This window comes from Aspergillus candidus, assembly GCF_002847045.1.
Source record: "Aspergillus candidus strain CBS 102.13 unplaced genomic scaffold BDW47scaffold_4, whole genome shotgun sequence".
NCBI lineage: Eukaryota > Fungi > Ascomycota > Eurotiomycetes > Eurotiales > Aspergillaceae > Aspergillus > Aspergillus candidus.
In genome coordinates, this window is record NW_020194009.1 from 353,168 (window position 1) to 377,269 (window position 24,102).

At 51.2% G+C, this 24,102-nt stretch overlaps 10 protein-coding genes across 10 annotated transcripts; 5 read left to right on the forward strand and 5 right to left on the reverse strand.

The window, feature by feature from the left end:
- Nucleotides 1-563: 563 nt before the first annotated feature.
- Nucleotides 564-3,065, reverse strand: BDW47DRAFT_99251 (class I SAM-dependent methyltransferase). Its single transcript, XM_024820848.1, has 10 exons — nucleotides 2,448-3,065; nucleotides 2,301-2,344; nucleotides 2,148-2,240; nucleotides 2,056-2,097; nucleotides 1,932-1,998; nucleotides 1,826-1,866; nucleotides 1,561-1,770; nucleotides 1,171-1,507; nucleotides 996-1,078; nucleotides 564-906 (listed from the first exon to the last, which is right to left on the reverse strand). The coding sequence occupies exons 1-10, from the start codon at nucleotides 2,511-2,513 to the stop codon at nucleotides 876-878; spliced, it is 1,014 nt and encodes a 337-aa protein (XP_024675550.1). The 5' UTR covers nucleotides 2,514-3,065; the 3' UTR covers nucleotides 564-875.
- A 1,473-nt stretch (nucleotides 3,066-4,538) lies between these two features.
- BDW47DRAFT_99253 (CVNH domain-containing protein) lies at nucleotides 4,539-5,666 on the forward strand. Its single transcript, XM_024820849.1, has 2 exons — nucleotides 4,539-5,321; nucleotides 5,395-5,666. The coding sequence occupies exons 1-2, from the start codon at nucleotides 5,186-5,188 to the stop codon at nucleotides 5,583-5,585; spliced, it is 327 nt and encodes a 108-aa protein (XP_024675551.1). The 5' UTR covers nucleotides 4,539-5,185; the 3' UTR covers nucleotides 5,586-5,666.
- Nucleotides 5,667-6,441: 775 nt separating this feature from the next.
- On the reverse strand, nucleotides 6,442-9,208 carry BDW47DRAFT_99254 (uncharacterized protein). Its single transcript, XM_024820850.1, has one exon. The coding sequence runs from the start codon at nucleotides 8,915-8,917 to the stop codon at nucleotides 6,791-6,793; it is 2,127 nt and encodes a 708-aa protein (XP_024675552.1). The 5' UTR covers nucleotides 8,918-9,208; the 3' UTR covers nucleotides 6,442-6,790.
- A 424-nt stretch (nucleotides 9,209-9,632) lies between these two features.
- Nucleotides 9,633-12,746, forward strand: abp2 (putative ARS binding protein Abp2). The gene is made up of 2 exons (XM_024820851.1): nucleotides 9,633-10,713; nucleotides 10,791-12,746. Exons 1-2 carry the CDS (start codon nucleotides 10,066-10,068, stop codon nucleotides 12,459-12,461), a joined length of 2,319 nt encoding a protein of 772 aa, XP_024675553.1. The 5' UTR covers nucleotides 9,633-10,065; the 3' UTR covers nucleotides 12,462-12,746.
- A 264-nt stretch (nucleotides 12,747-13,010) lies between these two features.
- On the reverse strand, nucleotides 13,011-13,751 carry BDW47DRAFT_122584 (uncharacterized protein; the record flags this gene model as incomplete). The annotated part of the gene is made up of 4 exons (XM_024815868.1): nucleotides 13,011-13,028; nucleotides 13,108-13,474; nucleotides 13,532-13,584; nucleotides 13,680-13,751. 4 exons carry the CDS (start codon nucleotides 13,749-13,751, stop codon nucleotides 13,011-13,013), a joined length of 510 nt encoding a protein of 169 aa, XP_024675554.1.
- A 746-nt stretch (nucleotides 13,752-14,497) lies between these two features.
- BDW47DRAFT_122585 (uncharacterized protein) lies at nucleotides 14,498-15,219 on the reverse strand (the record flags this gene model as incomplete). The annotated part of the gene is made up of 3 exons (XM_024815869.1): nucleotides 14,498-14,526; nucleotides 14,609-15,047; nucleotides 15,115-15,219. The coding sequence occupies 3 exons, from the start codon at nucleotides 15,217-15,219 to the stop codon at nucleotides 14,498-14,500; spliced, it is 573 nt and encodes a 190-aa protein (XP_024675555.1).
- A 614-nt stretch (nucleotides 15,220-15,833) lies between these two features.
- Nucleotides 15,834-16,632, reverse strand: BDW47DRAFT_122586 (uncharacterized protein; the record flags this gene model as incomplete). Its single annotated transcript, XM_024815870.1, has 2 exons — nucleotides 15,834-16,481; nucleotides 16,537-16,632. The coding sequence occupies 2 exons, from the start codon at nucleotides 16,630-16,632 to the stop codon at nucleotides 15,834-15,836; spliced, it is 744 nt and encodes a 247-aa protein (XP_024675556.1).
- An 810-nt stretch (nucleotides 16,633-17,442) lies between these two features.
- Nucleotides 17,443-18,876, forward strand: BDW47DRAFT_99256 (uncharacterized protein). Its single transcript, XM_024820852.1, has 4 exons — nucleotides 17,443-17,859; nucleotides 17,921-18,206; nucleotides 18,274-18,470; nucleotides 18,540-18,876. Exons 2-4 carry the CDS (start codon nucleotides 17,944-17,946, stop codon nucleotides 18,827-18,829), a joined length of 750 nt encoding a protein of 249 aa, XP_024675557.1. The 5' UTR covers nucleotides 17,443-17,859; nucleotides 17,921-17,943; the 3' UTR covers nucleotides 18,830-18,876.
- A 206-nt stretch (nucleotides 18,877-19,082) lies between these two features.
- BDW47DRAFT_99258 (ketohexokinase) lies at nucleotides 19,083-20,453 on the forward strand. The gene is made up of 6 exons (XM_024820853.1): nucleotides 19,083-19,191; nucleotides 19,245-19,641; nucleotides 19,692-19,850; nucleotides 19,917-19,978; nucleotides 20,028-20,138; nucleotides 20,195-20,453. Exons 1-6 carry the CDS (start codon nucleotides 19,103-19,105, stop codon nucleotides 20,355-20,357), a joined length of 981 nt encoding a protein of 326 aa, XP_024675558.1. The 5' UTR covers nucleotides 19,083-19,102; the 3' UTR covers nucleotides 20,358-20,453.
- Nucleotides 20,454-20,664: 211 nt separating this feature from the next.
- Nucleotides 20,665-23,628, forward strand: BDW47DRAFT_115273 (Brix-domain-containing protein; the record flags this gene model as incomplete). Its single annotated transcript, XM_024814779.1, has 3 exons — nucleotides 20,665-20,897; nucleotides 20,972-21,711; nucleotides 22,550-23,628. The coding sequence occupies 3 exons, from the start codon at nucleotides 20,665-20,667 to the stop codon at nucleotides 23,626-23,628; spliced, it is 2,052 nt and encodes a 683-aa protein (XP_024675559.1).
- Between the last annotated feature and the right edge of the window lie 474 nt (nucleotides 23,629-24,102).

Genomic DNA, 24,102 nt, shown 5'->3' on the forward strand with positions numbered 1-24,102 from the left:
TTTCAATCTGCTCATCATCTGTTTTGGCTTGGATTGCTGCGTTGTCATACTCATCTTTCGCCGGTGAAAGGTATGGGTTGATGTCGAGGCTGGAGACCCAAAAAATTATCAATTCAATGGCACCGATGACTATCTCGTCTCAACTGCTGTCTTTCTTCATGGCATATGCGGTTTGCATGTGACGAGCCAAGCGTCGAGCCCGAGACTATGGCGCAACGTGTGGCACCGAGTCAGTGGTATCTTCAAAAAGAGGGCTGGGGCTGGTGCGTGGGTATAACAAATCAACACGAGCACAAGGCCTTTGTAAGTCTCAATGCCTAGGTTTGCTTTTGGTGTATGCTGAACAACCCAATGCCTGCCATCCCTGTTCACTTCACAAGGCTGTGGTACGCGAGTTTCCCTGTGTAGGCGATGATTTGTCGAAGTACAAAGCCAATCACAAGTCTGTTGGGTGTCCATGGAGACTCGGTGTGGGGTTGCTTGCCAAGTCGCAGTGGACGATCACTGCTGCTGCAAACTACTACGTAGATCTAAACCCGTATAATCAATTAATGATCGATTCGGCCAGCTTCACCATAGTAAAAAGAGAGGAGTTGATTTATGTACAGACATCCATGACTTTGTACCCGTCGGGTGCAGTCTGTCCTGCCTCGTCCGGCTTGTATGGAGTGAAAAAAGAATGAGCTACAGTAACTGCCGCTAACTGAACCACTTCGCTCCGAGCTCTCCGGCCCTAACGCACGTTTAGCTTCAACCAGGCTGCATAGTCCTACCCATGTGGAGGGAATAATGAAAACCATGAAAATATCGCCACAAGCGACCAACGATACGTCCACACATCTCCTGACTAAACATTCGAGCTGTCTCCAGGTCTACTAGACTGGCTTCTGGCCATACACTCCCACCCTATAACCGTGTCAGCAACAGCGATCCCTCTTATGTCTCTTATTTTACATCAAGCGATATGAAGATGTAGAGAATAAAAGAAGACTTACACAGAAAAATATGCGTGGATGTTGGGGTCCCGCAGGCCTTTCCGCATCTCCACTAAAAAGACCTGTACTTCCATGTAGGTCCACTTAAATCGGCCAGCGATTAGTACAACGGTCCGTCTAGCAATTGGGTACTCCACAACAAGCACCACAGGCAGCGAGGAGGAATCAAACTCACCCCCATGACTCGAGTCAGCAGCGCCATGGCCCAACCTTCAATGCCCTGCTCGCAGTGCACCAGGTTCCAGCGGCCAAGCTTCTTCAGCTTTGGGTCACGGCTCCAAGGGCCGACCGGCAACTTGAACCGCCGCTCGGTAACATTTTCGAATCCAGCTTCTTGCATGTATCCTTTGGCGAGATCAGCGATGCGAAAGGTCTTCCCGAATTTCTCGCCGGCTTCAATAAAGGTCTTCGACCAGGTCGCCAGAACGTGGTCATCCGTCACCGTCCCATCATCGGAAGAAAACTGGATCGACATTTCCAGCTGATCGATCCAGCCTCCAGGACGAATGTGCCTAATCGACGTTGTGAGAGACCGGTAGACAATCAATCAGCGGAGAAACCCTACCTGAATGCCTCGCGATAGAAGGCGGGCCAATCCGCAATGCCCCCATACAAGGCACGCACGTGAACCAGGTCGAAGTGATTGTCCGGATACACCCATGGTTCCGAGGCGTCGTCAATTTCAAATTGTAGATTAGGGGGCACAAAGCTGGGTTGGATAGGGGAAAGATCCGTGCCCAAAACCTGAGCTCCGGGGTATTCGTCCGCAAAGTCACTGGCACAGTGTCAGTTCCTAGAATTCCTTCTACGTTAGCTTTGAGTAGACTCACATGGCCCAAACGCCGGTGCCGGTGCCCAGGTCAACCACATTCTGTAGACGGTTTAGCAAAATGCATCCGACACGTATATGCTGACGTTCCCCCACGCCACGCATACCTGGATGTTCTCATCGATCGGCGCCAAAACCAGTTTATTGTCGAGGAGCACAGTGAACATGTGGTGTCTAGTTCGAAGAAATTTATCAGTCTGGCCCACCAAAAACATCTGTCAGGTAACATACGCGATGTCTAGCTGCTGGTTCTGTTGCTCATCATTGGGACCCCTGGAGAAAAATCAATGATGATTCGGCGCACGACAATGGGAGGGTCCTACCAGTAGGCACCATCCTTGTAGGAGTGGTATCGTCGACCATTTTCGAAACGGTAAGAAGTGATCAAAGAATTCAACGAGGTGGTGTCGCTGGGACTTTTTCCAAATCATTAGCCAGCTGTTCGTGCACCGTCTGTCATACAGATGGCGTCTTACAAGTCTTCTGCATAGTCCGACGAGGGGTCGTCGTCTACCTCAGCCTACAACGAGATGAGCACATTGTAGAAGGAATCCGTCGACTGTCACAAACGACTGTCGAAACTAAACTATACAATCCTAAACACAGAGGGAGGATTTACATACATAGTTATCAACCTCCAGCGGTGCGGAGTGAATGTTGAACCCAGGGGTCGACGCCGACTCCGCCATGGCTATCCGAATCAGCCGAAATGTGGACAACAGCTACCACAGGTCAGAATATGGTGCGATACGTCACAAAGGAGTCGTGGGGAACAATATTCAGGAGATGAAGATGTTCCCGTTCGATGAGATCCCCAAGTGACGGTCTTCGTGGTTCGCTACCTCGACGATTCCTTGGTGAATTAATTCCCGCCCGATGAAGGGGACTCAACGGTGGTGCAAAAAAGGGAGGGGCCGACTAGACCAAAGATGGCTGTGGGGTGGAGAATGGAACGGCGCAATGGAATGATGTAGGAGCAGAAGTTAAGAGGAGATCTACTCCGGAGAACGTCCTCCTTGTACGGAGTAGTGGAATACTACTGTTTGGCCTCAGGCGTCTAGGGAGGTGGAGTTCGGGATGGATTTGATCGACCAGATCTTTCCATCTTCATCCATTTTCCCATCCCTCATTCCCCTCCATTCATCTCAACCAACCAGTTCGGCTGTTGTGTTGCGCGCACGGTGGTCAGATAATGTCTGGGGTCTCTAGAACCCTCTGGGCGCATTCAGTGCCAGGGAAATGCATATCATTCTCGATGTCTCGCCCCACTTAAGCAGCTGATCCTGGTGATGGTTGGGTCGATGGCTCGATGCAGCCAACTTTCAGATCTATCATTCGCTCGATGTCTTACCCCATGTGTATGTCTAGTCCGATCGATCGGTCTAGTATACCGGGAAGAAAAAACGAATTCTTCAAAAATCAGGGAGAAAAGAAATGCCGACAAATCACTTGAAGAACAACTACTTTCGAACAACCCATGTACCGAAACCATGGGTGTGAAGACCTATTGGTCGATTTTCCGATTTCCCCTAGTCGTATATATAATAAGCATGGGGAAATAGCCCCAGCAAGAAACCGCGTCATAATCCCTGCATTCTCTACCGAATAATACTAAAGTGGACTTGATTTGGCGGGGTGTCAAGCCATTCCCCTGGAAACATGATCATCAGCTGTGCACGCTACAATGATTATGTCTCTCGCAAACCAACACTTGTATACAGTGTAAGAAGAGACTCTTCAATACGATTTTTGGCCAGCCCAAATATGCGACATACACTGAAATCGCAGCTTTTGATTATGAGTATTAGGACCTAACAGTTTATTGCGACAAAATGTTGGATTCAGCGGGAATCCTCTTGGTTTACAAACCTGCTTCCAGACGGATCTTACATCAACAGCTAACCCCTTTAAAGTAGATGGATGAACGCAAAGAAGGAAAGAAAAAGAACAGAAGGAAGATAAGCATATATATATTGGCACGGCTGGTTTGATTCCAGCATAATTCTTTTCTAACTTAGGACTACCTAAGAGGGCGGATTGATGATCCCGATCACCACAAGGTTCATGCCTGATTGTTATAGATTTAGTAGGATCTCATTACGTTTATCTGGATGCCTAGCAGCTTCCTGCACCATGCATCAGCACAATGCAGCTGCATAAAGGTTTGCCTTGAAGATATAATTGTCAGACAAAATTGATATTGTTGCTTGTACGCAATAGGAGCCATACAGTCTTAATGGCTTCTGACTAATAGAATTCCTTCGCCTTTGTGTAATTTTTGTATACGGCCACAGAAAACAGGACAGTTGGCGGGGTTGGAAGTATAAGTTCTTGGCTTTATTGCTCGTGCCCAGTATCGTAAATTTTCCATTTTATTTTCTATTTCTATTTCTGCGAGATTCCTCTGGTGGGGAAGTATATACTAACACTGATCATATACTAAATTTGACAGGCTGGCACCGTTTCGGTAGCGGCTGTAGATCTCTGGACGTAGTGGTATATGGGGTATATCAGGTATGTCAGGTATGTCAGGCGAATATATACTTGGTCTCTCAGCAAAACAAAGAAACCAGGCAGCCTAAGTCAGCCCTACGCCACTTGCTCCCCTCAACCCCTTGGCGCTCAAAAGGTAACCAATCTATACCATCCTTGATGTGCATCTGCGGGGAGCCATCTCACAATTGACGGTGGTGAGATCATGGTGCAACAATTCCTCCAAATCACACAAAGCCCTTCCGCCACATATTATGCCCATTCCCCACAGACTGTCTGCCTAAACCCCCTTTGCAAGCCCCTTACAAGCCACCCTTCATACATTCGCCTTTGGAAACTCCCCTGAACTGCCCGCTAATAACCTCACTGCCTCTCAAAACCCCCACCAAGTGGGGTGGTAATCACCCTTGACGCCGAAAGAATCCCGGAGTCACTCGATTCCCCCATCCGATAAGGCAAAGGATTAATTGTGCTGCCTGGACGCGGCAATCCGACACCGCCGTTCCAGCGATGGGGCGGTTTTCAATCAACTCCTCCCCTCCCCCCCGCTTTGCCCTCCCGGACTGTTCCACGAGGCTATTGGAACTGGCTAATAGCTGGCGAACAAGTGTGTTAACGCGCGTGGCTGATGTTTGGAGCTAGCTTGGTTTTGGGTATCCTCGCAATAGCAGGATGAAGTGGGGTTGGTTGGTTGGTTGACTGGACTTGAGGGGACTCCACTATTGACAGCTTGTGATATTGATGGAGGGGCATGCATAGATAGAGGGGGGGGGAACATATAAAAACCCCCTCTTTTTACTTCCTTTCTTCTCTATTTCGCAACAACAATCCAAAGTCAAATCTATTTCTACTCATTCAATTCAGCAAAATGGGCGCCTTCCATCTCACCGCCACGGATATCCGCATCGAAGACGGCCATCTCCTCGTCGCCAGCCTCGAATGCGGAGATGGTGAGACTCAGGAATCGACCATCGACCTTGATCAGTACATTGGAAACGACGAGGGTAAGCTCCATTCTCCCTACCATGCACCACGATCAATCTTCCTCCCCTCTGACTATTTGCGATCCTACAATAGGCCGCTTTGTATGGGACGGCGAGAACTTCTCCGATTCCGCCGAGAACGTCCATTTCGACATCGAGGGCGGTGCCGACGTGCCTGTTATACGCGCTAAACTGCCGACTTCCGACGGCGAGCTCGTCGACGCGGACCTGAACCTTGGAGAGCGGATTGACAACCGGGATGGGGAATTTGTCTTTGATCCTTGATTGATTCCTTGTTGAGTTCTTGAACGCATGTACACGCAATCACCTGGTAGCAGGGGGAACCAGATACTCATAGTAATCAAGCCATCTTACTCTACAAAGGGAGGAAACATATAATAACTCGATTCATCTACTTGACGGACTTGATCCTTTTATTTTACGGTAACAAGAGGGGACCTATAACGCCTCAGGCTCCCTCCTTCTCCCTCCCATCTCTCCCCTCCTTCTACTTTCCTTCCCACCCCTATTTCCACTCCCTCATTCTTCTCCTCTCACTCGTAACAGCAGTTCAAGACAAAGCAAAGAAAAAGTCATTCTATACACGAGATTACTCAAAATCGGCGACTTCCATCAGACCGCCACAGACGTCCATCTCATCGATAGTCATCTCCTCATCGCCATCTTGAGACGTGATGGTGGTGGGTATTCAGAATCGGCCCTGGACCTTGATCAGTACATTGGGAATAACGAAGGTAAGTATAATATCAACTCACATATATCCTCCCTACCTACGATATATTGCAGTCTTTTTCTTTTGACCGTTTGTGACCCAACAATAGGCCGTTTCGTCTGGGGAGGAATGGACTTCTCCGAGTCCGCCGAAGACATCTATTTTGACTGGGAGGGTGATGCCCACGGTTACCCCGTGCCTGTTCTGTACGCTCATCTGAGGAACACCGAGGGCGACTTCATCCCTGCGAAGATTTACCTCGGGCAGCGTATCGGTAACCGGGATGGGAATCTTGTCTATGAGCCTTGATTGGCTTTCTTGTGGAGATTTTGGAGTGTCATCCAAAATCGATACGTTTTGTACAGTTACATGCATCGTCGTGGATAGGTGGAGATGTCGCTGTGTTAGGCGAGGGGCAGCCAGATCATTATTTCGTTCGTACATCCATGAAACTAAAGAGTAAACGACAGGCAAGGGGGGAAATAAATTAGAATAAAAGTCAAATCAGATAAAGCCCAGACCGTTCCCACACTCCGTTGAGACCGTCCTTTATGTTGTAAAACCCCAACTCCCGAATTGTTTGAACTCAATTTAGACGTGTCTGGTGGGCACAGGGGCCCAGATCAAAAAGATGTATAGAATTGCCCACGAGGAGGGAATGCAGAGGGGAGATTCTAGGGTGAAGGACACATTGCTGAACTAGGCACAAGAGGTCTTTGACCATGTTCGCATCGCGAGTCAACTAGTGGTGACGAACCTACCAGGCATGTCCGCCAGCCGACATGTCTAGGTCATCGCCATTCCAGTCCTCGTCGCCGCTCAATTCCTCGTCTAGGAAATCCTGCTCGTTGAACTGCGTTTCAGTGGGTCGCTGGTTGTCGATACGCACCATGACTACCTCACACATGCCCTGCACGGTGAGGGACGCCGGCTCATCATCCCCGTGGTTGCCAGTCTGACGCACTGGACTGAATTCACTTTCCTCGGCCTCGGAGAATTTCCGTTGGGCAAGTCGAACGCTCTTTCGTTTGGAGGGCGTCGATGGGCCGCTATGTTGCGCATCCGACTGTGTCAACCCATCGTCAATGGGGGGGCCGTTGGCGGGTGGAGTCGTCCGGTTCGGGTGTGACGGGGGGCGCGGGATGGTGCGAAGGGTCGGATCGGGAGGCGGGCTGTGCCGCAGGAAAACCTTCTCCAATCTTCCAATCCACTTCTCGCGGAACGATGCCCGATCGCGCCAGCCGATCTTCAGAATGGCGCTGATCACTAGCCGCCGGAGACTCCGTAGATCGGATGCGCTGTTAATGAGCGACGTAAAGAACACTTCCGCTGTGGCGTCATCCCACTTGCGTAGCTGGATCAGCTCGACTTCTTTCAAGGTCGATGGCCAAGTCGGAACCTCGGTGGGGCCGAGAAGTTGTGCGAAGTGCGGTTCAACATCATGATAACTCGACCAATCATACATCGAGATGTCCATCTTGAATATCTCGAGCTGTCCGCATGCCTGAGCCAAGCCTACAATAAACGATAGGCTCAAGTGACGGTTGTGGCACAGAACCAACTCGCGGAGGGATTGACCATGGGAGGAGAGAAAGGCGCTGAAATTTGCCGTGGTTACATCGTCACAATTGTTGATGGTCAGAGATCTAAGCGATAGCGGTAGGTTCAGCAGGAGATGTTCGTTGACGATCGAACATTCAATGAACTGCAGGGTTTGTAGCTCCGACAATTCTTTAAGCGCGCTTGCAAGAACAATCTCCCTTTCATTGGACAAGGATTCCACGTCATCACCATCGGAATACTCCGACGCCACATGCAACAATCTGAGCTCCCGCAATCCCCGGAAGGACGGTTCGAGGTGTTTTCCTAGGACGATAGGGAGTAACCGCGTGGTTTCCATGAACCGGCTGTTCCAATCCCAGCTGCGCAATCGAATTGAACGCGCGGCGATCGCGGAAAAGAGACTGTCTGGATAGGTCCACTTGGACCGTTGGATTTGCCATGGAGGAAGACCGACAACGTAATCATCGTTGTGATATAACCGCAGTGTTTTGACCTGAGGGGTACATTCAATCAGTCTGGACAACTCGAAGTATCCAAGAGTCGGCCCGCTTTTGTAGAGCAAGAGTGTCTCCACGTCCACGTGCAACTCGCGGACCTTGTTGACATAATTTGTCGACAGGTGATCCTGCGGTTGGGATAGAACACTGAGCAAGCCGTGTGCCTTCGCCGCCGGGATCAAGGGCGGGCTTTGATACAGCGCTGCAAGCGCCGGCTCATGGAATGCACGACACAACGTCGCGACATTGACCAGCCATTGTACCGAGGGCAGTCGAGCGATAGTTTTCTCATCTACCAGAGGACGGGAGGCGAAGATAAATATGTCGAATAGCACTTGGTACGGAAGGGTCTGCCACGGGGGGATGACCCCGGAGCCGACAAACATCGGTTCATCGTCCACCTTCCTCCGTTTATTGCGCGGTTTTCCCACCCCCGATCGGCTCCGTCGCGAAGGTGTCGTTGATTTCTTGGTTTGGGAGCGCGTCTTCACCGTGCGGGTGCGAGGCCGGCGGGAAGTACGGCTGCTGCCCCGTTGTTGTGAAGCCGGGTAGGTCAAATGAGTAGGAGCGTCGGCTGGTCGTATTCCCTCGTGATCACTTGACGGTTCTTCTTGCAGGTCGTCCTCCTCGTCCGTGGTCTCTTCGCGATAAGACACGCGCGTTCGACGGGTGTCGCGCGGGCGTAGCGATAGTGATGCCCGCCTAGCTTCCTCGATCTCCGACTCAGTATCTTCATTCCGACGATCATCCGAACTGCTCTCTTCGTTGTAGGTTTGGACTTGGGTGCGACTCGAGCGGACGGGACGACGCGCAGAGGACGCCATGGCCACTGACGGGACTTGGCAGGGGTAGCCCTATGATCGGGAGATAATAATAGGCACCCAACATGCAGCACGTCATTTGCGATAACCGATGGCGCTAAACGCAGACGTTGAATGGAAAGTGAGAGAGAGGGAAGGGGACCATCATTCCACGTAGAGAGTCGAGGGTTGGCAGCATATATAGGGAAGTCAGAACCCGTCAACAGGGAACCGTACAAGAAAAGTCAAGAGGTGTGTGTTGAAGTTAATAATCCCCTAGCAGTCAGTCAACTCAGTTAGTCAGTCACGATGAAGTCCGGATGATGACGATGAGGTCAGGGAAGACGGAAGGGAGAGGGGGACCTCAGGCACTCAATCGATAAGAATGGCATGCCTGAGCCTTGGCATCGGTGCCTGAGATCTATCCAGCTTGAATGCAGTATCAATATATTCATCCGTACTGTACATTCTACTAGGTCAGTATGCTATTGTCATTCCTACTATTGTCATTCCTACTATTGACTCCGGACAGACCCCCGGCTCCCACCAATAAACTCCCACTCTCCTCATCTCCTCCTGCAATGCTCGACTGTGCCTGTCACTCCGTTAGCGCCCGGCTGCCCCATTCAGGCAATCTGGCATTCGATCCCCCGCCCGACACTCCCCCCAGTTCACACGCTAGACCCCGGTTGGTCATAATAATAGAAACAGTCAGCTCTACTAAGGCTCACTAGAGCAATGAGCATAAACGCGCCGTCTGCTTTTCTTCCAGCCTCTTCGCTTTTTCTCTCTTTTCTCGCTTTCTTCTCTCCCCCTCATTCCCCTCGTTTGTTCCGACTTTTGGTCGATGATGATGGCGTCCTTCTCACCAATCCTGTCGCCGTTGTTGTGGATTGTTCCTGTCGATTTCTAGTATGCCTGTTCGTGGTATAGTATACTTCGATCCAAGCCGCTCTGTTCCCTCCGTCAATGCGATTGGGCTGGTCCCTGATCCAGTCGCCTGCCTTCTTGTCGCGACCGTTCTATTAATAGGTCTTTTTTTCCCATGCGCACGAGATTCTTGATATTTTTCTTCCGCCGAGATTTTGTGATACCCTACATCGCCCGTTGTTTTATCGAGCATTGCGTCGCTTCGAGGTCTCCGTTGCGTCTGCGTATTTCGACGGCACGCCATGGAAGGTTCCTTTCCCGCGGTGATGACCCAACCGGATCGCAACGAACTAGGAGGCACGCCGGTGGTCGTTCAGCAATATGCAAGATATCCTCCGGCGCTCCAGCCCAGCCTACAGAGCGCTTCGTCGCTGGGTAGCGCTCACAGTCGCGTCGCCGCCTCCAAGTCCCCTCCACTCCATCGAAAACCCACCCCTCGCAGTCTGCAAGCCTCGCCCACGGTTCCGCGATCAATCATTCCCGCCCCCCCAGCGACTCGTCCAGGACCGTCCATGTCACCTCCGGTCTTCGATTCGGCTCGTCCGAGGCCCATGAGGGACTCGATGGATCACGCAGAACCTCGGTCGTTACCGGCGCGCGATATCACCGATGAAACTATCGATGATGCATACGTCGCGTTTGTCTTCTACTGCAATCCGAATGTCCCCACATCGGTGGATACGACAGAACTCCGGAAGACATTCCGCTGCCCGCCCCGCAGCGACGGCAAGAGCTTCAGCATCTTTGCTCTCTGGGAGCTTATCAAAAGACTCGATAGTAAGGAACTGAAGACGTGGATTGCGCTAGCGATCGAGCTGGGGGTCGAGCCCCCGGACATGGAGAAGAAGCAAAGCACGCAAAAAGTTCAGCAGTACGCGGTTCGGCTCAAGGTTCGTATGGCCACCCCATCTCAACTACGAAGAAAAAAAGGGAAAATAAAAAAAGGAACTATCCTAACTAAGAGTAGAGGTGGATGCGCGCGATGCATGTCGATGCGTTCTTCGAATATTGCCTAGGTCACCCACACCCGTACTACACACAACTTCCAGCAAACGATGCGGTGGTGAGCGACAGTCGCGACGGGGTTCCATTGGAGGAGGATCTTGCGCTCCGGGCGTTAGTGCCCCAATGGAAACCAAAACGCGGCCGAAAACGAGCGGAAGAGCGGGAGATCAGTGGGGAGCGGATAGTCAAACGACCACAGCTGGATACCTCAGCCGGGGTCTTGCAGACCTCGTTCCCGGCCCACTCCGCTTCATTCCCCCAGAGTGCGATTCCGTTTAGCGCCTTTCCGGATGAAATGGAATCTCACGACCCGTGGATGACCGCTGCATCCTCATTTCCCGCCGACGGACCGTCAGATACGCCGGCCACCCAGCCGGGCCAGGAGCTGCGATGGAGACCTTTGGAGCGAGATCCGTCTCCCGCGGGGTATCCGCAGTCAGCGATCCTGCCTCGTGGCCATCACCCCGACATTTTTGTGCATTCGGCGGAACCGCGGTCCGCAGTCACACCGTCAACTGGCGAGAAGACTCGGTCCAAGCGGCGCCATGGCCCCGCCGTGTCTTCTGCCTGGCCAACGACCGTCGGGTCATCCACGGGGAAGACTCGAGGTCGGCCCCCTAACCGGGGGACATCCTCGGGGCCTTTCTCTTCCTTTCCCGTCAACCCGATTCGCTCTGACCCGTCTCATCTACACGGATCGAAAGTGCACCCGGCTCCAGCGATCGTCCTTGAACAGGACCACCCCAATCGCTTCTCGAATTCCCAATACCAGCAATCACCCACACCACTCCCCGGAGGCGGGCGACCAAACAAACTTCAGCTTCAAGTGCCGCAACATTCAGGGGCTCCGGTACGCCTAGCAACCCCACCGACTCACATGGTCAATGGAGTCAACAACGCACCCACCGGCTTCAAGGTCGAGGGGCAACCACGGAACGGTCCGTCGGTTTTGAACGATGCACCCGCCACCAACCCGCATCTCCCGTCGAATGTCCCCCGCAATAGCAGCCAGTCCACTGCAGACATCACGTGCGACGATGTCGTGCGCGTGCTATCAGGCGAACTGCTCCGCGGGCGACTCATCGGTCGAACCACCCCGCTCAGCGTGGAGGAGTCACAAGGCTTGGCTGCATCGGTGGTGGCTAATATGACATCGTCGTATTCACAGCTCCAGTCGGGCTTGCCTGTCCTCATGTCCGCTCTCCACCTCGGACTAGGGCCACACTTTGGGTACCCTGGCATCACAGAGAGTACAATGCTTGTCCGGGTCGACGCTTCACCCGCTTATCATAGCGCCACCCCGCCAACACCTCCCGTATATACCATTTCTCACGAATACAAACATGGGTACCGCTTCTCGACCAAGGTTTCCTACGGCGGACTTAGCCTTGGGAAGAGTGACGGGGACAAGCCTGCGCCGACTTCCAAGACGTCTGACGAGCTAGAAAGTACCATGGCCGATCTTGATGGGTTAGCGGACGGCGAATTCGAGATCGACGGGGACGACCCAACTACCTCGGAGGCAACATGGAAGCAACGGTACTTGAAGCTCCGAGCTCAAATGCAGAAAAAGGAACGGTCTCTATCTAATTATAAACGCAAGATCCTCGAGTCGGTCATGGCGGACGTCTAGGGGAGTTCTTCTTGTTCGTTCAACCTCGGCTTCGTTTCCAAACATGCAACCTAGCTGTGGAAGCAGCCCGTGTTTCCTTTTTATCTTATCATTTTTCTCCTTGATATCTTTTGATACCACTTGCAATCACCCATGTCACTTCAACCATGTGGAGCGCGAGTGTTTTATGTTGTTTTCTTGTCCACGCCAAGTCTGATTTGGATCACGGATACCCCTTGAGCGATACCCATGCTAGTTTATCTATCAGGCTATATACGATAGACGACATATGGAATTGGAATATCAATAATGCCATGTATTGGATGCTATCACTTTCCAGTATTCTTAAGCCTAGACGCCCTTCCTTGCCACAATCCAGACCTGTATGTCCACCGTAAACGCCCCTAATGGCCGTCCCATGAGTATCAAAAGATAAAGCAATCCCAAATTCTCCCCAGCGCAGTCGCGACGTTGTCAATCATCATCCACTTTGAAATCCCCCCATAAATAATCACCCAGGTAAATTTCTGTCTTGTAAAGGCACCGACATCCATTTGTTCTTCCTTAGACCTAGACGACTTCCCAACTCTACATTAGCATTGTTCTTTTTCCTTTATTTCTTTTTACTTCTTTTGTAAAAGAAAAGAAAGGGAATCTCATCACGAACCTCCGCAGCATCAAGCTCCTCATCCAATTTCTTCATCTCACTTTCAGTGAACTCACCACCCACCGCTTTCTTGCCAGCAGCGTAGCCATCCCCACTAACATTCGCAGCATCCAGCTCGTCATCGAGTTTCTTCATTTCACTCTTCGACAAATTGTTAGATACCGCTTCTCCATTTCCGGCCTCGGCAGTACCACCCGAATTGCCCTTCGCTTTCTTAGTCGCTCCCTTGGCGGACGAAACCCCAGACTTACGCTTCGCAGGAGAACGCCCCTTCTTGGGGGTCTCCGCTGCTCCAGCGCTGGCGTTGGCGTTTTCGTCGTTGGTGGTGGAGCTGTGGGCCTTGACGAGGCGCTCGTAGCGTTTGGCTCTGTTTAGTTCATGTTAGTATGATAGTTTTTGTTGAGCATAACGAGTGATGACTTACGCTGCTCCCTTGGAGGTGATTCCGCATTCGGTGGCAACTTCTTCGAAGTTGATCTGTGGGTTCACATCTAGTTAGCTACTTTGTTCTTCGATGTTTGTAGATTAATGGAGATGATTAGGTTTAATGGTTGAGACTTCGTTCCACTGACCTTGCCGTTGTTGGAGTGGCGGACGCAGCTCAGGAGGAACTTGGTTGCGTCTTGTTCGCTGATGCGAGACATTGTTTTGGCTTGTGTTTCCTTTCTATTCGTAGTCTTCAGGATGTGATAGTTGTGGATGACGAGTGATGAGCGTAGTGGGAGTATGATTGATGAAGAGAGGTAGGAGATCTTGCTAGAGGTCCCGTCGTTGAGTATGTGTAGGATGGTAAGTTGGTTTACGCGGAGCCCTTGTGAGAGAGGATATCAAGTCAGAGTATATGGGCTGTAGAGTGAGAAGAAGCAAACAAGGAGTGGTTGGGGAGATGGAGTAGTGAATGGGTCAGTGATTCTTGGTTGTCAGGGGATGTAAAGGATTGGCGGTTTACTTTCACCTCACCTGTTTCTCTCGATTTTTCTCTGTTTCAGTAGAGGAAATACTATAAGAAACTCAGCAAAGCTAGTCTATTACGACACAAATATGTTGAAAACAATCTTTTTGATTAACTGAGCTGATTTAGAAACATGATATCATTCCCGCCAGACAACATCCTCTCCTTCCTCCTAGTCCAGCAATCCTGTCCAGCGAGGGACTGGTTTGCAACCGAGAAGAAAGAATGGGAAAAAAAGTCCAAGCCGATATCTGCAAATCCAGATTCATTCAAGGCAACCGAGCTCCAGAAGCACAACGACCTCAGTCGGGCAGATGCAACTAGACATGTATCAGTATCATCCAGACAAATTTGGTAAAACGCGACGAGCAAAAGAAAGAAGACTCACAAGAGACAAGAAGACAATCCAACTTATCTGGCATCGTAGCCCAACCTCCCTTAGGCCGCACCTTCATACTTGATCACCACTGAAGGAGAAACAGTCAGCCTACTGCTCTGTCTCTACCATCTACATCACGAAGAATGCTAAACAAGACTTGACTCTCCCACCTTCATCCTCAACGGCTGAATCCTCAACCTTCACGAAAGCACCCGCATCCTCAGCGAGCGCGAGCGCCTCCTGGGCAGTATCGCGCATTTCAACATTCTTGCCACGACCACCCAGCGCCTTCTTAGGGCCAGGAGACGACGACGCAGAAGCTTTAGTCTCGCCCTCGTTGTCGCTACTAGACTGATACTCTTTGGCAGTAACAAAGCTGTCGTCATCGGACGACGAATCATCCATGACGCCCTTAGCCTGGGGCTTGACTTTGGTGGGAGTACTGGCCAGAGCATCCAACTTGGCTTTACCCTTGGGGGTGATGCTCATACCAGTGCTCTTGGCCTCGAGTTGCTCGAAGCCGTAGCGCTTGCGTACGGCACGGAACCGGTTTCCAACCGACGCCACGTTGGTGTACCCAAGGGCGTCGGCGACTTTGACCAGGTTCACCTGGGGTTTTTGTTAGTGGGGGTTCGACTTTCTTAGATGAGGGTAAGAGTGAGAGACTGTGAATTACCATCTTGTCGTCGCCGATGCTCTTGAGACATTCGACGATGAATTTGGCATCCTGAGGGGTCACCTCGCCGTCGACGTTGGTGTCGGACTTAGACTTGGGAGCCATCTTTCAAGTACTAGTCCGTGGGTGTTAGTGGTTTGGGGATTTCCATCATTTCTAATATTTAAATAGATTAATATACTTGCCAGAGATGGTTGACGATTCTGGAAAGGGTGTTTTGATGTCAAGGTAAGTGGTTGGTGAGATATTGATGGAAGGTGGTGGAGAGAGGGAGGGTGGGAGAGAGGATGAAGAGAAGAGAAAACAACAACAAGAACTCGCCAGAAAAGTGGGAGAAATAATGACAAGGTCACTGACACACCACCTTGATTACCTCGTCAACTTGTGAATGATCATTTGTTGCTTTGAAACGACGTCGTGACGCGAAGTGAGAGTGGGAATCGTCATGGCGATCTCTGAGGCAAACGACCATATAGCGATTAGGTGAGTGTCAACAACACAGATACCAGGGCGAACGCCGAGATCTATGCAAATTGTCACCTCCAAGTGGGAATGGGATATAAGTAGTGATATGTTTGGGTATTGTTTCGTCTAATATAAAGCAAGATCCATCCTATTCATCATCTATCTTGTTGTATCGAGTCTAACTAATACCCTGGACGCCAATCGAAACAAATCCCTAAAGCCGTATCCTAGGAAAACAAGAATTGCAAAACAACCTACTTCAGGCGGCCGTCGATCGTCTCAGTTTCTCCGACTACGCTCATACCCTGGAATTGTACCTCATCGTCGTCCTGCGGCTCCTGCGTCGGCTCCTGCTTAACGGGCACTCCGGGTACTTCACTCTTCAGTTCCTGCTCCAGCTTAACCGGGGGCCAACCATAAAGCTGGTTTGAGGGCCTCTCAACCTTCAAAAAAGCTGGAGACCCAAAGTTCGGGGTCGTGGGATACATAGCCAGGTCCACGGGAGCAACGGTGCCATGGGGATACGGCGCCGCCAGCATCTGTCCCGATGGATGCGCCATCATACGCGAAGCTACATGAGGAATTTCGGCCATATTCAAAGTCCGCTGCGCATACGGCTCGTTCTTGACGAAAGGATTCGGCTCGTACCGGGACATCAGCGACTCTTGTTTGACAGTCTGCTGAGGTTGGGCCTGCTCTTGCTGCTGCGCAGGGGTCGATTCTCGCATCATGTCTTCCTTGCTGGAATACCCCTTTTTGGACTTGCTGGGAGACTTCTTTGCGCGAACTGCTCGTGAGCCAGGGACGGTGCCTTCCATCTGCTGCTTGAAGCGAGCATAGCGCATACGGGCTGCGTGGCCGTTGGAGATCTCTAGCTGGGAGGCAACTAGGCCCCAGTCAATCTGTGTGCGGTTAGTATGATGTTCTTTTCTTAAGGCTGCAGAAATTGGTACTTACTGATCTTAGGTCTAGCTGCTTGATAATCGTATAAAGGAATTTAGGCGTTGGCCCATCGGTTGGCATTGCTTTGCCGCGGCGGGGATTTGTGGACATGATTGTTGGTTATATGATAGACAGTCAAACTAGCAGAGAATAGATGAAGAAGAAAGTGAGCACAGTCTCTAAAGCTTCGGTGTGTGGGCGTGTGGGTGGTTGAGGTTGATGGAGAAACATGCACTCTGGTGCACATCAGCTCTATTATATATTCTTGCTCAACCACTACCAGGAGGTGCACTGGTCAGTGGCAATGGCATGCAATGAATGAAGATCCATTGACACACGAAATAGACAAAACAGATACCAGTTGGAATTCATTCTTTTGCAGATCAGCCTGGACAGTCTCAATGGGATTGATATCCATTCAGGTGGTTGTTCGCATGTCTTGCATCAGGTTGTATTCAACCGTAGAAGACAAAGCATGGCAATTCAAGAGAGCCAGCAACTCTGATATAGCAATCTTTTGTCATTCAAAAGATGTCTCTAGAAACCATTTGCAACTGCGGGTGCCTGCATTCTATTGCCAACAGTCTAGTGTCACATGGCTCATCCAGCCCTATGTCCGTCCTCAAAAACAAAAGAAAATGATGAGGTCCCTGGAAATACTGTTGCCACCTGCAGAATTATAGTTATCTAATAAAATTTCTCTTTTATTTTCAATTGCTCTTTCTTCTCTACCAACGTGTGTGTATTATACTGAATAGATCACGCTGTTTGTCAGGACGACAAAACACTGCTCTCTCCACTCAACTGACTTATTTACAGTCATTTCTTCTACCAACCTATCTGACTGAATGACCTCCACTAACCAAATGAGAAGACACGCATCAGATATGATTTTTTCATTGGTATCCTTTGTACCATACACCTGGAGAAAGGATTGCCGACCAATACAAATCGAGGGCTTTTATCCGCTTGGCTTCATGCAGCCATGTGGGCCAATGTGATAGCTCAAACACACGCTCTCTACCCCCGTTTCGCACAATACCCAAAAAATCGCATTCACTCGGTGGATATAAACAGTAAATTTGTCTTCGATACAAAACCACACCGTCAACTGACCAGTCTTGCTGAACCCGTGTATTTCCGGCCAGCCCTTCCTTCCTTGCAATATGCCCTAATTGTCCAATGGATGCTAGACATGTCCTATACCACGGGAGTTAGTCTGGGTAGCTCGCAGCTCCTCTGCTCATCCCCACTGCTTGGGCGTTTCGACGCGCGCGCGCCTCTACGCGTCTGATAATAATGCTGTTTCTCGGTCGTATAAATTGTGGGCATTCTAAAGTAGGTTCTTCCCTCCTCCACATTTCTTCCAATCGCTCGTTTTTATATTCAGTGTACATAGGGCTTTCAAGCCTATCAACCGCAATGTCTAGAAACCGGCGTGCTCCAAAGCCGAGTACACCGAGAATTCCAAATACACCAAGGGCAACGAACACACAGAGAGAGCAACTGGAGCCATCCAGTGTCGCCAAACGCCCGCGCACTCCCATGACATGGAAGCGCTGGAACCACCGACGGGACCGTCAGGTGCTTCTAGCTATATTTGCCCAGACGAACATGAAGGTTCCCAACTTCAAAGAACTTTCGGAGATACTGGGAGGAGAGGAATATTCTGTGGATATGCTAAGGTATGTTTCTCCGGGGGTTGTGCCCGCCGCACGTCGTCCCGCCCATCAGTAACCATTGACTTTGCAGACGACGCTTCATCTACCTGTGTGAGATGGCAGAGGAGTACCGCGAAGAGCGTCAGGAGGTAGCCGCAGAGATGGGTAATATGAGCCCCAAGATTGAAAGCGACGAAGACGACGATCAATTAGACGACGAAGAATTCGAGGATGATGTCGTTATTGTTGGCGAGACAACATCCCCACAGGCGGATACGCCGTTGCCCTGTGAGTTCCTTGTCCAGTTCAACCCATGCCTCATTCCCCCAAGACACTAAACAGTCGTTGGCAATTCAGACCGGCAGCAAAACCCAAACCCAAACCGGAACCCCCTTGGCCGACCAAATCGGACAGCACGACAACCGCCCATTACCCCAACGGGGCCTTCTCGGTTTACGCAGAATGCACAAGTCAGGGGTCCAACCCAGCCGCCGCAAGGACGGCAGAGAAATAATGTACAGAGAAATTGGAACCATGGAGCTCCCAACCGACCTCCGCGGGCTTCCATTTCAACGAACGTTCACTATGTGGAGAGTCCACAGTACGCGGTCGAGGTGAACCACCACCCTTCTCATCGGTATTTTTAGTATGTGGGGTTGGCGTGTATATATAATTGTGTTTGAGCTGCTTTCTGGGTCACATTGCAATAACAATACTAGTGTATGGGCTAGTGGAGTTCAATAAATGACATTTGGGATTTGTTTTGTTGTGTCTTGTTTCTTTTTATATATCGACAGAGGGAACATTTACCCTAATGACTAATCAAATATGGTATCAACGCCATGAATGCGCGTTTACCCCTCCTCCACCCTGAAGGAAACACCGTCGAAACAATCATAGCCCAATTCAACTGATACAACATGGATCATGGGAAGAGAGAAGCCCCCAAGCACTCAGAAAGGTCGGCCTTGATAGGCGTCGGAGCATGCTACATCGACACCATCCTCACGTAGGTTTCCCGCCCATAACGTCATATCAACACTCTCACAAAGATATCACCAGAGCACCCCACTATCCCGGAGAGGATGAAAAGCTGCGCGCAAGTAGCATAACCCGCCGTCGGGGAGGTAACTGCCCCAACAGCATCGAGGTCCTACAGCAACTGGTCCAGCACTGTCCCTTCGAAACAGACCTTCAACTAGGTCTCGTTTCTGTCCTCCCCACCAAATCATCGGCGGGGGTCCAGCAGGTCCAGACTTCGTTACCCCAAGGGGTTGACTTGAGCCACTGCATTTACCGGGAGCAATTCAGCGAGCCTGCGTCAAGTTATATCATTAAGAGCCAGGCGTCTGGGAGTAGGACCATCGTCAACTACAATGAGCTTCCCGAGATGGAGATCGATGAGTTTGCCAGCATTGCGGACCGCCTGGGCCAGTACTCGCGGCTTTTTCATTTTGAGGTGAGATCATATTTTTGATTTGCTTGTGGCGCTGGCTGACAAGCTGCTAGGGCCGGATTCCCGATGTGACTGTGGAATGCATACGCTACCTGAGACAGCAACTTCCTGACGTGGCTGTCAGCGTGGAGGTGGAGAAACCTCAACGGCCGGGGCTGGAGATGCTTGCAGCGGAGGCTGACATTGTCTTTTACTCTAAAAGCTGGGCGCTGGTAAGTATTATCAAGATTGCGAACTATCTTATGGAGAACTTGATGTACTAACTCAACTGGCTATAGGGAAATGGATACAAATCTGCTCAAGAATGCCTCCACGGCCAAGCCGCTGTAACACTCAAGGCGTATGATACAATATATTCTTGTCCGCTATGAAGAGCTAACTGTCTCCAGAACATCGCTATATTGCACATGGGGTCAAGAGGGAGCTTGGGGTTTAGATAAACGCGCTGGCCAGACTTCCCACGGTTCCGCATACACTCCTCCTGGGTTTCAGGTTGTCGAGTAAGTCTCTGCCCTTCTAACATGCATTGTGTGAACGTCTATCTAATTTCTGTCAGTACCATCGGTGCTGGTGACACATTCATCGGGGGTATCCTCTATACTCATATTAGCAACAAGAACTTTCCCCTCCAGGAAAGCCTTGAGTTTGCCAATCGCCTGGCTGGAATGAAAGTAGCCCAAGAAGGCTTCTCCGGTCTGGAGAGAGTTTTCGGGGCGTAGTCCGGAACCGGGTAAGCCGTGTTTACTTTGTTTTTAATGTACATTGAATATATTTTCCCAGTTTGTCGACAGATAGATGTACTCCAGCAATGTATATGATTTCTGCCTGAGGCTTGAAGGTGCCCAAACAGATAAACTGCCTATTCGGGTAGTGTCACGTGAGCGCTGATACGAGGGCGGTGAAAGGAGCAGAATATTCTGCCCCCAACTTTTTTGATTTTCGCCGAAGCTTTTTTGTCGCAGAGTATTTACCCCAACCCACTTCGCAATTTTTTTCCCTCACAGCTGCCCCTAATTTCAATTCACAATGGCGGCCGTTTACAAGACCATGTCGAAGAAGAACGCTCGCAGACTTGCGAAGGAAGAAGAGGAGGAGGACGAGGATATTCAAATGGAGGATCTTCTCAGCGACGAAGATAGCACCGACAGCGAAGAGGACGAGGACGAAGATGCGGCGAATGTCGCCAAACAGCAGCTTGCTTCTGGATTTATGCCCAAGTCTCGCGTTCTGATGCTTACTTCTCGAGGTGCTTCCTATCGGTAAGTTTATCGTGCCCAACATTACATATTTCATTCACAGGGCTGATTTTTTCTCTCGTTTTTTCTCAATGCAGCCACCGACACTTGCTCTCAGATCTGGCCGGTCTACTTCCCCATGCCTGCAAAGAGACCAAGCTCGACACGAAGAAGAAGACGGCCGGTTACAATATGCTGCTCAACTCCCTCGCGGACCTTCACTCCTGCAACGTGATCTTCTTCCTCGAGGCCCGCAAGCGCGGCCAAGATCTGTACCTGTGGCTGTCTCGTCCCCCCAACGGCCCCACGCTGAAGTTCCATGTCAACAACCTGCACACTATGGGTGAGCTGAACGCCGGTTTCAGCGGGAATTGCCTGAAGGGCGGCCGCGGCCTCGTGGTGTTCGACCAGTCCTTCGACGAACAGGGCCCCGAGATGAGCAAGCCCGGCAACGAGTACCGTGGCCTGGTGCGTGAGATGCTGCGCGGCGTGTTCTGCGTCCCCAAGCGCGGTGTCAAGGGCATGAAGCCGTTCATCGATCGCATCATTGGCATCTTCGGCGTTGATGGAAAGATCTGGATCCGTGTCTACGAGATCCGGGAGGTGGAAGCGGGGGCTAAGAAGCCGGAGGATGGCGAGGCGAAGCCCGCTCCCAAAGGCAAGGATGCGCAGCCGGAGGTGTCTCTCGTTGAGGTTGGGCCGCGCTTCGTCTTGACGCCCATCGTCATCCTGGAGGGCAGCTTCGGCGGTCCGGTCATCTACGAAAACAAGGAATACGTCAGCCCCAACCAGGTCCGTTCCGAGATCCGCGTGAGCAAGGCAGCTCGCCACGTCAACCGTCGGGAAGCGGAGACCGACCGGGTCACGAAGCGGTCGACGCTGGGTCTGGCGGAGGGCCGGAAGCCCGGTGCGCTGGATACGAAGAAGCTGTTTGGATGATTTCCTTGCCCCTTTACTGCTGCATTTTCTTTTTTTCTTTTCCCTCTCTGGTCCAAAGGCTATTAGACTTGATATCCTCAGGGGATGTACATGTGATTGATGCATGGGATCCAATAATCGCGGTCCTGTTCTGGCGTCTGGTGTGAATTTACAAAAGTCTGTTGATGTAATCAGTGTTCAATCTTGTCGTCTATGTGATCCAATGTCTGTATAGATGTGATACTCGCCAATCCACTGTCGAGCAGTACTGAGCCACATTATAGTCCTCATACCCTCCGTACTTTTCTCGTAGGAATTGATGGGATCTTGGCCTCTGGGGAGTGATTAGATAAGCGCCTGATAACGGCGCCTTATAAGCAGCGCGACGCCGTCGTCATTACACCCCTTCGTCAAGCATCATGGCATCAACTTCGTTATCTAGCCCTCGGTGGCTACTGCAATGTCACACGCCCATCTCCATCATGCATACTCAGCTTTTTATCAAGTCCCTTTTCAGTTCAGACAGCCCCAAGAGCGGGGTCGCGACTTAGGTCTCCGACTCGATTGCGACAGCAGCGTTGACTCAATCAGCAACGCTGTGCACAGTGTACCAGACACATAACGAATCGCCTTTAGTTTCAGTGATTTCATAATATTCCAAAATACTCCTACATCCATCTTTTAGCAATGTGAGTGCTGTGACCATTGAACCACAAACGTTCAACGCTGACGAAGCAAAGTATATCCCACAAGCATAGAACCAGCCATGTCATTCAACATTCTAGCCACAGAGCTCCTGCTCCACATATTTCGCTCCTGCGAAAGCATCCACGACGTATTGAACCTTGCATTGACCACCCGACGCCTCCACCACGTCTACCGTCATTCCAACAAGCTCCAGCTCCTCGCAGATGTAGCCGAAAGGGAATTCGGTCCCCTCCACGACATCGCCCAGATCGTAACGCAAAACCAAAGCCAGCCCGCACACGTCGCCCGGACGGCGCCGATCTCAGACCCGATGCTGAAGCAAATGGTGCGGATAGGACGGGTCGCGCAGAAATGGGAAACCATCTACCCCGTCAAGAAGTGGAGGATCGACTACGAGAATCGCCGCTCCCTGACGTCTCTAGAGCGGTTTCGTCTACGCCGCGCACTCTACCGTCTTTGGCTGTATCACCGCGCGTTCCACACGCGCGCCTACGACCGCTTCTCGCGCAACCTGCGCGCCGTTGTGCACGAGCGCGCCCAGCTCCTGCATAACTGGTCGCCGGGGGAGCTGGCGGAGATTGAGGACGTGCGGGCCGTCGTCGGGGATGTCGTGCAGAACCACATCTGCCCCAGCAACGGGACCATCCAGCGCAAGTTCCGCAAGCGATACCCCGAGGGCAACCACCAGCTGGCGTTCAACATCCACCTCAACTACCCCAGCCCCGACCCCGGGTCGACATTTGGTCCCGACAAGCGCGCTGAGCAGCCCTTCTACTCGGCGCACCCGTCGACCACAAGGGAATCACCCGCCAAGTATCGATCCCGGTTCCGGAACGACCTGTTCCATGACCCCGGGGCTGAGGGCTGGGGCGACGAGATCCCGCATTACTACGTCGTGCAGGACATGATGAAGCTGGATCCGGGACAGGTGCTGTGGCTGCGGGAGTATGCGCCGATGAAGGAGCAGGTGGAGGTCTTCGTGCAGAGTCTGGGGGAGTGGTTCCGGGACAATGGGGAGACGTTTGGGGATACGTTGGAGTGGGTGATGGCGGAGAGGGGGGAGGATGTTGGAGAGTTTCGCGCTGCGATTGCTGGCCGAGAGGTGGGAGTTGTGCGAGTAGATAGTTGAGTTCTTCTTACTATGTTAGCGATAGATTCTTTGGTCATTTGTTGTCTCTATCAAAACAGTCAAGTTTTCCAGGGAATACGGTCGGATTTGATCTACCATCCAGCACATCCACTCATAACAACACCAACAACAAAGACAACCAAGGAAACAAGACTAAAAGACATGTTAGTCACAACTATTCCCACAAGTCCCACACCAAACGTTCCAGAATCCCTCGAAGCCTCCCCGACCAGTAATCACTAACCAGCACCCTCGGTTCGCAGTGCAAATTAAAGCATTGACTAACAAAACCACACATTAACGGTGTTTCCCTCCCCCCTGATCGTCGCGCCCTAAACTACACCCTGGAAGATTAGTGGCTGGATAGGAGACAAGGGGGGTCATGCATCCACATAGTCTTGTGTCTGGTGGAGACGACAGTCCCTGGCTAGTACATAATAGTTGCTACTGTCTGTAGTGACTTGCTTTTTGGGT